The sequence below is a fragment of the Aphidius gifuensis genome, linkage group LG4 (assembly GCF_014905175.1).
Source record: "Aphidius gifuensis isolate YNYX2018 linkage group LG4, ASM1490517v1, whole genome shotgun sequence".
Taxonomy (NCBI): domain Eukaryota; kingdom Metazoa; phylum Arthropoda; class Insecta; order Hymenoptera; family Braconidae; genus Aphidius; species Aphidius gifuensis.
In genome coordinates this window covers 17883290-17898681 of record NC_057791.1, presented here as the reverse complement: position 1 = coordinate 17898681, position 15392 = coordinate 17883290, and the positions used below count along the sequence as shown (strand labels likewise).

At 26.1% G+C, this 15392-nt stretch overlaps 1 protein-coding gene across 3 annotated transcripts in view; it reads right to left on the bottom strand.

Moving 5' to 3' along the window:
- Window positions 1-15392, bottom strand: part of LOC122855384 (kinesin-like protein CG14535) — a 164593-nt gene that overhangs the window by 126149 nt on the left and 23052 nt on the right. For all 3 annotated transcript variants that reach the window (XM_044156692.1, XM_044156691.1, XM_044156693.1), the window contains one exon: window positions 10270-10441. In XM_044156692.1, coding sequence (XP_044012627.1) covers window positions 10270-10433 — 164 coding nt within the window. In that variant the 5' untranslated portion in view covers window positions 10434-10441. The remainder of the gene's footprint in view (window positions 1-10269; window positions 10442-15392) is intronic.

The window sequence follows — 15392 nt, the reverse complement described above, 5'->3', positions numbered from 1 at the left end:
AAAGTTTAAAGAACAAAAAAAAACATGTATATAACGAGTATGTATGAATATGAGAAAGGATTTACTCGAGCCAATAAACGAAGAGGTCTCTAATGTCAAATTTTACGGTCTTACAAACGATAAACTTGATAGTTTAATATCCATGAGTACTACCTGTCGCTGTACGATTGTTAAAATGAAATGTAACTTAACAAAACTTTTAACATTTGAACTGGATTTTTTTACATATATGGATCTCTATTTTTTTCAAAACAACCAGACGAAAAAAATATGTAAATATATTATCTAAGATAATAGAAAAATAGACTTATTATTTTCCGGAAAAATAAATTATTAAATTAATTATCTTGAATTGAAGAGCGTACATAAAAAAGTTTCTTCAGTTGATTTAAAATTTGAAATAAGAAAAATAATATTTTTTATTTATTTTTTTCTGGCGATATATAAGTTTGAAAAAAAAACCCTTGCATATACTTAAATTGATAATTAATCGCTTATCTTAAACAATATATTGTGAAAAAAATTTCATTGTATTTGGTTATAAATAAAAAAAAAAAAAAACAAGTTGGAAAGTGGCAATTTATCGAAACCTCATTGTATACCCGTGAGAATTGATTCTCGGGTATACAAATGTATTATAATTCCAAGTTTATTTAATATTATTTTTAATATATATTATTTTTTTTTTATAAATACATGAGTAGTTGGCGAGCAGAGGTCACGCGTGCCCCATAACACAGTAAGAATATCAAGAAATTGTAGTAGACATTATATTGCAATCTCGTTGTAAATTTGCGATCAAGATTAACGCCCACTACCACGTCTTCAGTATCGTTAAAAGTATTTAAAATATTATATTATTATTTATACCATATGGAAAAATATAAAATTATTATTTTTATATAAAATACTATGATGATTTTATATTATGTATTCAATTTTCAGTCACATGATATCTCAAAAGCGCCATTGCTGAATTATCACAGATTCGAGGACGCAAAACAAGTATTTTAACACTAGACACTCAATGGAAGTATTTTTTTGATTTTAAATTTCAATTTTGAAAAAAATTTTTGTAATTTTATTTTTTAGATGTAGAACGAAAAAAGAAAACGAAATTTACTCTTATGAAATTGTCACTTTTATTTTTGAGAAAACCATAGTTTGTTTTTACTCGAATTGTTATGTGGTTTTCGAAAACTAAAAGAAATTGAAAATTTCATAAGAGTAAATTTCGTTTTTCGTTCTACATCTAAAAATAAAATTACGAAAAAATTTTTCCAAAAATTGAAATTTTAAAATCAAAAATACTTCATTGAGTGATCTAGAAGCTTGAAATATTTTGCGTCCCGAATCTGTGATAAAAATTCAGCATATAGATATCATGAAATTTGACGGTGCCTCCAAAAATTGAAGAAAATAAAAATACGGGTTTAGGCCAAAATCTACAACATATCAAAAAATGAGTGAAATCGCCGAGGGTCAGGCCGCAAACCCCGTGGTTTGGCTAAGAACGCCACATATATAATTTAAAAAAATAATAATTTAAATATCATTTATTCAAGAAATAATAATATATATTAAAAATGTTTTTTTATTTTTTTTTTTATATATTATATATGATACTGTTAAATAATTGTATCATCAGTCAATCGGCTGTGGTGCCAGTTGTACAAATTGGATGTCATTATATGAAGGTAGAAAAATGTCTCAAGTGTACGATCAATCGTGTATAACCTATCCCAATGGTAACTGCGTTCTCTGCACTTCATTCTCAACAAATCGACATATATATTATCAAGGATAATATCGTTACATTTAATGATCATCGTTTTCAAAGATTCATACTATATATATTTTAAACTCGTCCAATCTAAAGCAATACTAATATTATTTTTATAGCTTTTCATTTATTTATATATGAAAATAAAAAAATATAAAATATACGCGTATAAAAATATATTGAGAAAGCCAATGATGCTTGAAAAGATCAAACGAATTTATCGTTACGACTTTAGTCACAAAATTTAGATGAATATTTAAAATTACGAGAATAATAATAAATAAAAATTTTTTTTTTATAATTTACTGAATTTTTGTATTTTTTTTTTATGTCATTCTGGTTTTAAAAAATATTTCTAAATAAAAATTTTATGTGATTATTTTTCTAGTATTTAAACAACAGCTAAATATGAGTATCTTAAAAATTTTAGAAATTAATTTCATTTATTTATATTTTACTTGGTCAAATTATCGAATTGTTCAATTTACCCCAATATAAATAAATGTCACGACTACATTTGCCTCCAATTTTTAAATAAATTCTCAAAAATAAATTGAACGAATATATTTTTAAAAAATAAAATAATACAGAAGAGTGGCTTGTATGTGCATCAATTTGGTCTTCAGAAAAAAAATTTTAAAAAGAGAAAGATTTAGGATCAGCAAGAGCATAGCATTGACTGGTGATTTGTGTTCCATTGTTCTGCTCTAGAGAAACAGCAATGAAATACATATTCCAAATAACTCAAAAATATAAAAAGAAAAAACATTTAAACTTGATTTTTAAATTTTTCTAGACTATGCCATTGATCTGCTAGACGAATATTTATTTTTTTCATTAACAAATATTTAGAAAATATACACGATAAAGTATATGCATTATAAAAAATTAAAAATTTCTCATCGAAATTTTATATACGTTCTTTGTACTTGACTTGAGCTTATATTGTAAAAAAAATTCGGGCAAGTGGATAAAAAGTTCAGGTCACTGGATTCAATGGATTTTTGTTGTTTTTAATTTTTTTTTATTTGTATTTATTTTATTGCCTTTTTTTTTACTAGCCTTTGGTAGCGAGTGCTCATTCTTTCGAGATTTTTATTCCAAGATATCGGCCAACAGAAGAACTCCCTGTCCAATTAGCAATCTCATCCAATCTTGTTGTTGTGTTTGTATACACATATACGTATATAAGCATTACCAATAATCTTTATTTTTATTTAATTTTTTTTTTTGTCATTTTTTAACTTGAAATTTCATATACGTATACAAATAAAATTAAAAAAAATACTTTTACTCAAGAAAATTAAATTTTCCATGTTTTTCTTTTTCTTTTTAATATTTTTTTTACCTTTTCTATATAGAGGTTTGTCTTTTTAAGTAAAGTATATTTTTTATTTTATAAAATTATTTTTATTTTGTCAGCTAACACAAAGCGATATTTATTTTATTTGCAAAATTCAAGATAGGGTGGTTTAGTTATATGTAAGAACCCTCAAAATTCGATTTATTCGACAGGGTAAAAAAAAAACCAAGCGTCTCTCTTGAAGTTTTATTAACTTTCTCTGAGAAACAAAAAAAAAACGATCGAATCGTACTAAAAAACTCGAAAAATTCAGAGTAGAAAAAAGTTGAAAGACTCGTGAGATTTGATGGTATAAATACATTCATATATTTATTTATTTTTGTTATTTTACTTGTGTTTCCTATATACATCCTATTATTACACTAATATACTCGACTATTTTTATTCACTTAGGGTCACACACATTGCGGTTAAATATTTATAAGAGATATTTTACGTATTTGATTTTGAGGATTTTTTAACCATCAAGAATCAAAAGTAAGACAGTACTGTAAATCCCATAAGTATATTATCTTGTATTTATATCAAAAAGAAAAAACATTTTGATGTCTTGGAACACACACACTTCATTACAATCCACCCTCGTCACAAGCGAACCTCATACAAGTATGTTAACTGCGCGACAAAGAATTTTTCATCTCCCTAAGAAAACGTGTAAGCGTGCAATTTTATCCTTCATCTTTTATTTTTTTATATATATATATTTTTTTTCTGCCTCTTCGTTTTAATTTGTGCATAAATATACGACATGTCGCGACATGGCTTTTCGTTGGTCCCAGGTGTCATATACATCCAATGGACCCATTGAATAAATACACCACTGAGAATAAGATAAGTTTCACACGATGTGGTTTTACGGTTCAACATATAACATGTAGGCGTAAATCAGGTAAAAACGACTTAGCTATATGCTCGTACCACCCATCATGAAGGTGATAACCATGATGCTCACCACAACAAATTTCATCTCAATGTACCGAAGAATCGATTAATCCTTAATGTTGATAATATACTTGTTTTTTTTTTTTTTCTTTCATATAAAAACCATAATAATTATTGTAATAAATTATTGCTAATGTTTTTTAACTGTTAAAAAAAGTAATAATTTGTTGTAAACTTTTTACTTTTTTTTAATATTATTTTAACATTCCATGTCAACTATTTATAAACAAATAAACTTGATGAAAATATTTTTCACAAAACGTGATGTTATATAAAATCATCAAACCCTCAACATATTTTATACCCTCAAAATGTTTTGGGATTATAATATGCACCCAACAAATACAAAGGTGATGACACTAGCACCCAATATTACAGAATAATTTAACAATAATTCATTGACCCCTTAAATTTTCTGTACATACATTTAAAGGGTTTCTATATATAATATTTCATATAGTAGTAAAATTACCAACAAGTATATAAATAGACAAAACAATGTTCTGGACCGATGAGAAGGGCACTCGTTTAAACGAAGCAAAAAGCTCTGTGTCTTGAGATCGTAGACCCATAAATAATCCAAAGACCGCGAAGATAAAATAAAAATAAATAAAAATCTTTCCAAGCGAAGAATACTATCCAGCAATGACGCAACATGCCAAACGAAGAGTAAAACGAAAACCACTTTTCTCGGTGAACCATTTTTTGTTTTTTTTTCTACGAAGGAAATGGGTAAGAATATAAAAAAAAAAAATTGAAAAAGAGGGTAGAAAATATTTATAATATATATTTTTTTTCTATTCTATATCTATATATATTTATTTATTTATTTTGGCATATCTGTTATCGCAATATATGACAATGGACTCAACGAGGCATGAAACTTTGAAACTCCAAGTTGTAATATTTTTATATTGCTGAACAAAACATTGTTGAAGGAGGATGTCCAGTTTGGTAATCTGTAGGGCGTATTTTATACACGACGATTTACATTATTTCTATTGTTGTAAAATTGACAAATGATATTTAATGGTTTTGTAAATTAGTTGACATTAAATATATTATTCATATACTCATATTACTGTTGTTAATTTAATAATTTATATTTCGAAAGTTATTTCAATAAATTTATATACCGAGTCACATTTCAATAAAAAATCTAAACTACTTGAATAATATATTTTATTTCTTTAATTTTTATTTTATAGACAAGTGTCATATTAATAAAATTTATAAATAAATTGTGTCATACATTGTATGTATATATATTTTTTAAATTGACTTGAAACACAATATGGCACAAGCTTGAATTTCGCACTATTTTATTGTATATAAAATTTTATTGTTATTGAATGATTACAGCTCATCATTCATGGGGCGGAATTTGTAAAGAATATTATTGTTGAGACGTTTGTATGTACACCACAGTTGCACACATATATGTAATGTCAGGTATATATATTTAGCTGGGGCGTTAACACACAACACTGGACCATTCTCCAGCATCATTGCTCCATTTGGTTATACCTGATATCCCGTTGTGCTGACACAATGCAAGCCTCGAGTGTGTATGATAATATACACACAAACAACTTCAAATGTCTCCAGCAAAAAACGTCTTAAATTTTCCACCCACATGTATTTTTAAAAATCACTGTTATATTCTTCAATATTTTTTAACATTATATTATTCTTTTTTTATTTATTTTCACGTCATTGATCTTCGCTTAGTGCGATCTCACATAAAGAACTTTGATAGAGTCGAACAATTTGTATATAATAAATAAAAAAGAAAAATTTTTTTTTTTTTAAATAAATAAAATCGCACAAATGCCTTGAAGGTGGCACGACACATTGGGGTCACGTTTCCTTTTTCAGTATATATATTGAAACAAAAAAATAAAATAAAGAATAAAACGTTTTTAACATATCACGACTTGGCCATGGGCAAATCGATAGGTACGTTCAAAGTGACACAAAAGAATCCCCTTTTTTTTTTTTTTTTGCGATGTAATATGTATGTAGTATGATATATTACATGTGCTTGATGAGTAGCTTCATTAATAATCGTTGTATCAGACAAATTTTACCGTCAAAAGATTTTTGAATACTTGCATGGGTAGATGATACAAGGTTTATCATTGACATTAGATCGATTACATTCAACACAAAATATGACACACACTCATCATTAGTATTTTTTTTCAAAATGATTTATGATACTTGAAATAATATTCGTGATCTTCGTGATACTGTATATATAAACTTTTAAATATTCCACGCACGTACATCTGACTATAAAGATGTAATAATGTTTTTTTTTTTTCTTTTTTCTTTTTCCCCTTCGCAAAGAGGAAATTTGACAAACGGTTAGTTTGTAAAGCACTTGGTTATTAAATGAAACAATTTTCAGCAACTAATCAATTTAGGGTAATCAAATTATCAATTAAAATATATTTTCTTGATAAAGTCTTGGCCATTTAATCGAGACCGAGATATATTAAGTTGGCTTTTTTTTTTATACCCAGCATTTACGAGGACGATGGAAAATCTCATGAAGATCTCAAGCTTGTTAATATTATTATATATATACTTGTGACAATAGGATACGACCTTATGTCTTCACATAAATGAAACTCATAAAACTACCGTATAATTCACGCACCAAAATTAATGGTCATAAAAAAGTCCGTTTGATATGCTTTCTAGCTATAACATTCTGCTCACTCAATGGCAACGTAAATCGATAAATTTCAACTGCACATGGTGATAGAGAGAGTTGTTAAATTATTTTGTATGCTTTTATAATGAATTTTATGGTGTCTATAAATTATTCATATGGAGGGGATAGACATAAATGTAATTTCGTTTTAATCTGATTTAAATATTTTTTTTTTTAATGTTTTTTTTATGTGATGAGTAATCTGGACAAATTATTAAAAAATTTGTAGAAAATTTTTTTCAACTTGAATTGAATTTTTAAAGTAATTAGTTCATGAAGAATATTTGATTTAAATTGATAATGTATATCTATTTTTCATTCAATAGAACAGTGATGTTATTGTATAAATTTTAAATTTGTAATATTATTGGAATATTGTAATGCTAATAATCATATCAATTTGTTTCAATAAATTTTATCAAAAGGAATATTCAGTATTGATATTCAATAAAAGCTTTATTTTATTTCTATTTATATTTTCATTCAATGAAAATTCTATGAATATAACGTATTTGAAATTTTGGCTTTTTACTTTTTTTTGCTCTGATTAATTTAAAAGTGGCGCTAACTTGCTGAGCTTTAAAAAACTACTGCTAGAAAAACTGCTAGATTTTTTTTATCTTTAAAAGATGAGCGAACATCATCAGCTGGTAAAGCAGAAATAATATTACCGTGGTATCATTAGAATCTATATGTTCAACAAAAATTTAAATATTAAATAATCACATGATGAAACACAAATTTATATGAGTGATATTAAAAAAAAAAATTCACTTGAATAGTCAGTCATTAAAGCATAACGCTTGAATAAGCTTATAAAAAAAGTAGCTGAGATTTCAATGGTTTCAAGAAAGTAAGGGGGCTTTTGTATTAGCTGGGTCGATGTGAAACAGGGTCGATGTTTCATCAAGTTGCAACACACAATCCTCGAAGCAAATTAAAAAATGAAATGAAAAAAATAATAAAAAAAAAACTGATGATAATAATTTATCAGCCATCATGACATTATTAAATTTGTCTTTCTTTTTTTCGTTTTTTTTTTTTTTCGCGAGCTATAATATTTCATTTTCCGACGCTTTTAAAATACATAAATATAAGAACATTTACATATTTTTATATTTAAATATCTTTATATAATAATAATATACTATGTATTAATATAATCTTTTTGTAGCTTCATTATATTCTTTTGATGTTTTAGATGCATAAATTTTTCATTTTTAGTATTACAGAAACAAAAGCTAACTTTTGTGTGAATATTATATTGAGTCTTGTGTCCAGCATTTGTGTTACACTCAAAGCTAAATAGTGCGGCTAACAAGCGTATACTTTTACATGTTTTTACCTTTGACAAAAAGCTTTGTGATATGAACAACATAGAGCAAAGATAACTAGACTATAAAGTAACTTTATAATCAAACAATTTGACTTCATAAATAAAAAAGAAAAAATATGTAATATATATAAAATTAAAATAACAATCTTGACTAGAGAATACTGTGTAGATTTACAACACGAGAGAAAATACAGTTGCAAATAAGAAAAACGTAAAGAGTCACTCGTTAAAATTCTATAACACATGAGAATTTTAGGTCTAGGCTAGAGTGGCAACGTTTACACCTCGTGGCTCATACAAGACTAGACCAAAGGGAGTCTGTATACGCTACAAGAAACCGGCTAAAGTACTTGACATATCCTATGGGAGTTGACACCAAGCCTCTACAACTATACACTGACGAAAAGCTCAACAGCCACTCAAGACGATCAAAGACCTGGATTTATGCTAAGTTTAAATAAAATAAAATATAAAATTCTACATTTTATTCCAGACAGTCTAAAAAATACTTGTAGTGACGCACTTGAAAGAAAAAAAATGAAGACAACGTATTGGAAATTTACGTTTTTTTATTTTCTTTTTTTTTTTTCTTTCATTATTCCAATGTAACTTGAAACAATTACCACGAGACTTTATATTAAACTCTCGCATTCTTGATTCATCATGGCTTTTCATTAACCACAGACTCGTTGAAAAATCCAGATATTATCTTGAAATCGATCCACATATTTTTTTTATGAATATATATAAAACCAGACAAGTGTTGACACGTGATGCTCCGTCACATCTTTATTCAAGCCATTTTTTTTATTTTTTTTTTTTATTTTACTTTATATTATTTTTCTTGACTTTTTTATTATCACTGTTTTTATACGACTCAGTGCAGCATGATAAAGCGTGACGTTGTCACTCGAGCAGTATCAGTACGAGTACCATCTATTTTATCCGTTAAACGATTTTAAATAATATATATATTTTTTTACGAACCATATAAAAGTCAAAATGTTGAAATCTATATATAACAGACGATTTATAGGATCAAACATTCGGTTAGTCTTTTTTATACACCCTCGGAGAATTTCCCTTCAAGTTTTATGGAGTAACAACGAAATCGACCGAGGATAACAACAAAATTTAAACAAAGAAACCAAAAAAAAATTGTGTTGGTGTACTTTACACGAGGTATACGAGAGTAAATACTTTCTAATGAATTCAAAAGTTTTTGTCATTAAAAATAATAATAATAATGTAACAAAAGTATAGTCATCATATTAATTTTAAATACTGGCAAAGACTTTTGCATGTAAATTCAAACCTCAGAGTCCAATTGTTTCGATAGGCTAAACTCTAGCAAAGTGACTATTCTAAACTTATTTCAAAAACTTTAATCAGCACCAAACTAATCCCAGCTATTTAATACCACCCACCCAGCACTATATGAATAGTCAGACTATACACAACTAAATTGAAACTCACGTTAAAACTGACCATTTCTATATTACGAAGCCATTAACCCTTAAGTCGCATTACGTGATCAATAAATGATCAACTATATATACAACCTATTATATGAAATAGTTGAAAACTATATCATTAAATTATATATACAAGGGAAAATTTGAGTAAGATTATTGTTATTATTAATCTCAAACAAATAATAATAAAGTTAAAATTAAAAAAACATAATATAGTATAAATTCATCAACAAAATTATTTAGTGTACTAATTAAAATGTCGTACATTTATTATGCAATTAGTGACATATATAAAATGGATAGTAAAGTGTTAACACAATAAACTGTTTAACGAGTGACAAGCTTGGTCATTTATCTTTGTCACAAGCTTCTGATACTCGTAACATACCGCAATCTAGGTATTACCAACCAGAAAAATAAAAATAATTTAAATTCTCATTTAAAATACAATTTTCAACAAATATGTGTCGCTTGAGTTCAAACACATTAATTAAAATAATTTTAATAATTTTAATTATAATATGAAATTATAATGAGTATATAATTTTCAATTAAATTTCAAAATTTGTTGGATCAATATCATCAAATATTCATTCTTTTTTTTAATCGAAATATATGAAAATACAAAAATAAAAAAAAAAAACTCACCTCTGATGACTATTGTTGGCCGATGGCATTGGAGTGGGTACACGAGGAGGTGGTACTGGAATAGCTTTTCGTCTAGCATTATTTGTACGATGAACAGTCGGTGTTATACGTCCAGTAGGTGCAATTTTGTCAGCCGTACGTGGCCTTTCACTTTTAACATCCATTTTTGAATCTATAAAAATAAAAAAAAATGACATTAACAATTTTTGAATTATTCAAATTTTGAAACAATATACATATAAATTGAAAATTCAAAGATAAAATCAACATTTATAGTTTTTGATGTATAGCTGAAGCCTGAGGGAATAATCATTAATCATTAATCTATATATACGTTGTCTTTTAAATTGTCCATATCAGTCATCAGGTCAATATGTAATTCAAGTTTCAAAAGAACCATGTGACAAGAGAACTCTTGTAAAATTTCATGTATATACTATATCGTCTTTCTCAAAGCATCACATTTATTTTCATAATATAAAGGGTTATTTGACTGACAAGCGGATACGATGATGAACTGATGGATATCCCTTTTTTTTTTTTTTAAATGTATATAGCAGAACAAGTGAGGCATGACGGCACGCGTTTTCGTAATTAAATATACATACACCATGTTCACTGCAGCCTCCCGATTTGTTCCTTCATCAATTTTATTTCTGATTATGAAAAATGTAGCTAAATAACTTCATTGGTATGTACTATATTAAAGTATTTTATCAGGCACGTTGTAATAACGTTTCAATATTTTTTTTTTTTAATTCCTAAAATTTTTTTATCGTAGTTTTATGCTTTTTTTTTTTCGTTTTTTATATAAAGGGTAGTTAATGCAGCTGTATAAGGCATTTTGTAGGTTGGCTATGCTATGTCATAGACCTGTATCTAGCTCACGAAAAAATTTTAAATATCAGTAAGGCAATTTGTATGTTGGAAATATTTTTTTGTCTATTTACTTTTTTCTATTGTTAAATGGATAATTTTATTTTCAAGTGAATTATTATCTATGCGCAATTATGGTATAATATTTGATGACGAAAAATTATTATGCATTTTGAAATTCATGACGTCAGTAATGCACCAAAGCTAATTTAGATATGTTTTTATTTTTATTTTTTAAATTTATTTATCATTTCGTTTGTTAAAATGACTTGTGACATTTAACAAGAATTATAAATTTATAGGAAAAATATTAATACTAAAATTAATTCGTCATGATTGATTACTAAAAATTATATACAAGATTTTAGTTGGATCACTAAATCTTGAGGAGGCATGTCGACAGGTGGCTCAAGTGGCACACCAAAAACGAATGTGTCATCTAGGAAGTTATATACCAAAAGGAGTGTCTAAACCGCAGTTGAATCAAGGGTGAGAAATAGGAACAAGGTACACAGTGAAGAGACACTGTGCTTTACTGATGGCAGACATGCTAAGATGCAGTGTGTTAGCGTGAAGAGGATTTTTTTTTTTATTTTTTTTCAAGACTGAAGGCTTTCGTCGACGATGCAAAAGAAGTCGAGGGTTTCGAAGAAGATGAGAAGGAGCTAGAGGAAATATATATATAACAAAAAAAAAATTATAACTTTGAAGAAATGTTTTTCACTGATTCATTTTTTTTTTTTTTTTTCTTTTAGATAGGCTTGAAAATATGTATGTATATATGTGTGAAGGATAGTAGTTACAAGACGATCAAGGGAATACCAAAAAGAAAGACAAAAAAAAAAAAAATTACACTCTATCCAACGTCTCAGGCAGACGAGGCGCCAAGAACCAACGTCATCGCACTTTTTTCTTCGCTTTAGATGACACGAAGCGCACGTGACAGTATATTTTTTACCGCAAATTTTTTCTAGCATGTCAGCGACCTCATCGAGAAAATGTACTATCTGCTTTTTTGCTACAGCTATTATTATTTTCAAAATTTTTTTTTGTTTTTCGACTTTTAGCTATTTATTCCTAATATAAAAAGGACAAACATCATCGGTCTTCCGAACATTTGATTGGTCATTGTTTTTTTCTCACTTACTCTCATACAAATTTCTTTCTTTGCCTTTTTCTATTTTTTTTTTATTTATTTCGTTAGCAACGAAAAAACAACAGAAAAAAGCGAGTAAACAAAATTTTTTTGATATTTTTTTTTTAAATCGTATTTTATTTTTTTTTTTGGTAAATCGTATTTTATTAAGCAAGCACAACTTTTTCAATAATCATCGGATCTCGATGCAATTGGGCTTGAAATTTTGTGCGAATTATGTGTTTTTTATGTGTGAAGAAATAAATTTGAAAGAAAATTTTTTTAAATATTTTCTATTTTTTTTAAAAAAATTGACATATTAAGCTAGCACAACTTTTTTAATAATCATCGGATCTCGATGCAATTGGGCTTAAAATTTTGTGCGAATTATGTGTTTTTTATGTGTGAAGAAATAAATTTGAAAGAAAATTTTTTTAAATATTTTTTATATTTTTTTTAAAAATTGACATATTAAGCTAGCACAACTTTTTTAATAATCATCGGATCTCGATGCAATTGGGCTTAAAATTTGTAAGCGAATTAATGTGTTTTTATGTGTGAAGAAATAAATTTGTTAAAATTTTTTTAAATATTTTTTATGTTTTTTTAAAAAATGTATTACATAAGCTAGCACAACTTTTTTAATAATCATCGGATCTCGATGCAATTGGGCTTAAAATTTTGTGCGAATTATGTGTTTTTTATGTGTGAAGAAATAAATTTGAAAGAAAATTTTTTTTTTATTTTTTTAAATTTTTTTAAAAAATTCAAATATTAAGCTAGCACAACTTTCTCAATAATTATCGGATCTCGATGCAATTGGGCTTAAAATTTTGTGCGAATTATGTGTTTTCTATGTGTGAAGAAATAAATTTGAAAGAAAATTTTTAAATATTTTTATTTTTTTAAAAAATTCAAATATTAAGCTAGCACAACTTTTTCAATAATCTTCGGATCTTGATGCGATTGGGCTTAAAATTTTGTGCGAATTATGTGTTTTTTATGTGTGAAGAAATAAATTTGAAAGAAAATTTTTTTTAATATTTTTTATATTTTTTTTAAAAATTGACATATTAAGCTAGCACAACTTTTTTAATAATCATCGGATCTCGATGCAATTGGGCTTAAAATTTTGTGCAAATTATGTGTTTTTTATGTGAAGAAATAAATTTGAAAGAAAATTTTTATTTTTTTATATTTTTTTTAAAAATTGACATATTAAGCTAGCACAACTTTTTTAATAATCATCGGATCTCGATGCAATTGGGCCTAAATAATTTTGTGCGAATTATGTGTTTTTTATGTGTGAAGAAATAAATTTGAAAGAAAATTTTTTTAAATATTTTTTATATTTTTTTTCAAAATTGACATATTAAGCTAGCACAACTTTTTTAATAATCATCGGATCTCGATGCAATTGGGCTTAAAATTTTGTGCGAATTATGTGTTTTTTATGTGTGAAGAAATAAATTTGAAAGAAAATTTTTTTTTTATTTTTTTAAATTTTTTTAAAAAATTCAAATATTAAGCTAGCACAACTTTCTCAATAATTATCGGATCTCGATGCAATTGGGCTTAAAATTTTGTGCGAATTATGTGTTTTTTATGTGTGAAGAAATAAATTTGAAAGAAAATTTTTTTAAATATTTTTTATATTTTTTTTCAAAATTGACATATTAAGCTAGCACAACTTTTTTAATAATCATCGGATCTCGATGCAATTGGGCTTAATATTTTGTGCGAATTATGTGTTTTTTATGTGTGAAGAAATAATTCAAAAACAAAATTTTTTTAAATATTTTTTTTTAAAATTGACATATTAAGGTACACTGAGAGAAATATTAACTAAGAATTACAAACGTAAAAGAAAAAAAAATACAAAATAAATAGTAAAAACTGTGTTTTTTTTATTTATAAGAATTATTCGTATTTGAAAGAAAATTTTTACAATAAAATTATTTAAAAAATCTGGCCATTGACTATATACACTACTAAGAAATAAAATTTAAACAATTTTATTGTAATTTATGTTTAAAAAAATGACAAATTATGATACACAAGTAAAATCTAGCAGACTGAAAATTTTACCCATTATGTGGTTTTAGAATTTAATAAATTTTATTACAAATTTTATTTAAAAGTTGACATTTTATTTTAAGTTATCAATTTGTGCTAAATTCACGGAGAATAGCAATCAATTCCTGGCAACATTTTTCTTTCTATGTTATTACCGCTCAAAAATTTGAAAACTAATTGTTAAATAGAAAAGTTATTTTTTATAAATTTTTTAAAAATAAATAACCAACAATAAACCTCGCTTAACCCCATATCTAGCTTCAACAATAAGGCTGTAGAAATGTTTGAAATTATATGACAGTTCAATCATTTGTTCAATCGGTTTTAAATATTGTGTTATTTTTGTTAAAAACAGAATTTTTACAAAGCTATATAGTAAAAAATATTTAAGTCTATGCTAACTTTTATATGTCTACATGATAATTTTATTATATATATAAGAATATTTATTAAATTGTGAAGTATTGTTTATTCAACCATATAATAATTTTATTGTTTTCACAAACATGTATGTCTTATTTTAATTAACTCATAACTTTTATGTAAGAAATTAATCAAAAAGTAATTTCTTTTAAATTGTTTAAAATTAAATTTTCAATAATAAACTCACCTCAATAATTATGTCCATCTGGGCAATAGATAACGATGTATTTATGCTTGAAGTAATTTAAAAATTTTTACATTTCCACACATTTTACATAATTTTATTGTAGAATTCCCGAATCGCGTACAGTCTTATAATTAAAAACAAAAATTACAAAGCAGTATAGTAATTTCTATTCAACATGGGTTTTAATTTTTAGTTAAAATTTCTCTCAGTGTAGCACAACTTTTTCAGTAAACATTCAATCTTGATGTTATTAGACTAAAAATTACGTGTGAATTATGTGTGATTTATGTGTAAATAAATAAATTGAAAACTTTTCGTCAATTTATTCATTCTTTTTTTTTTTATGATAATACTTATGTTTATAAAATCAATGAACAATGAACCTTTTAGAAAGTATAAATAAAGCCGCGCGTAGCGCGCCAATGT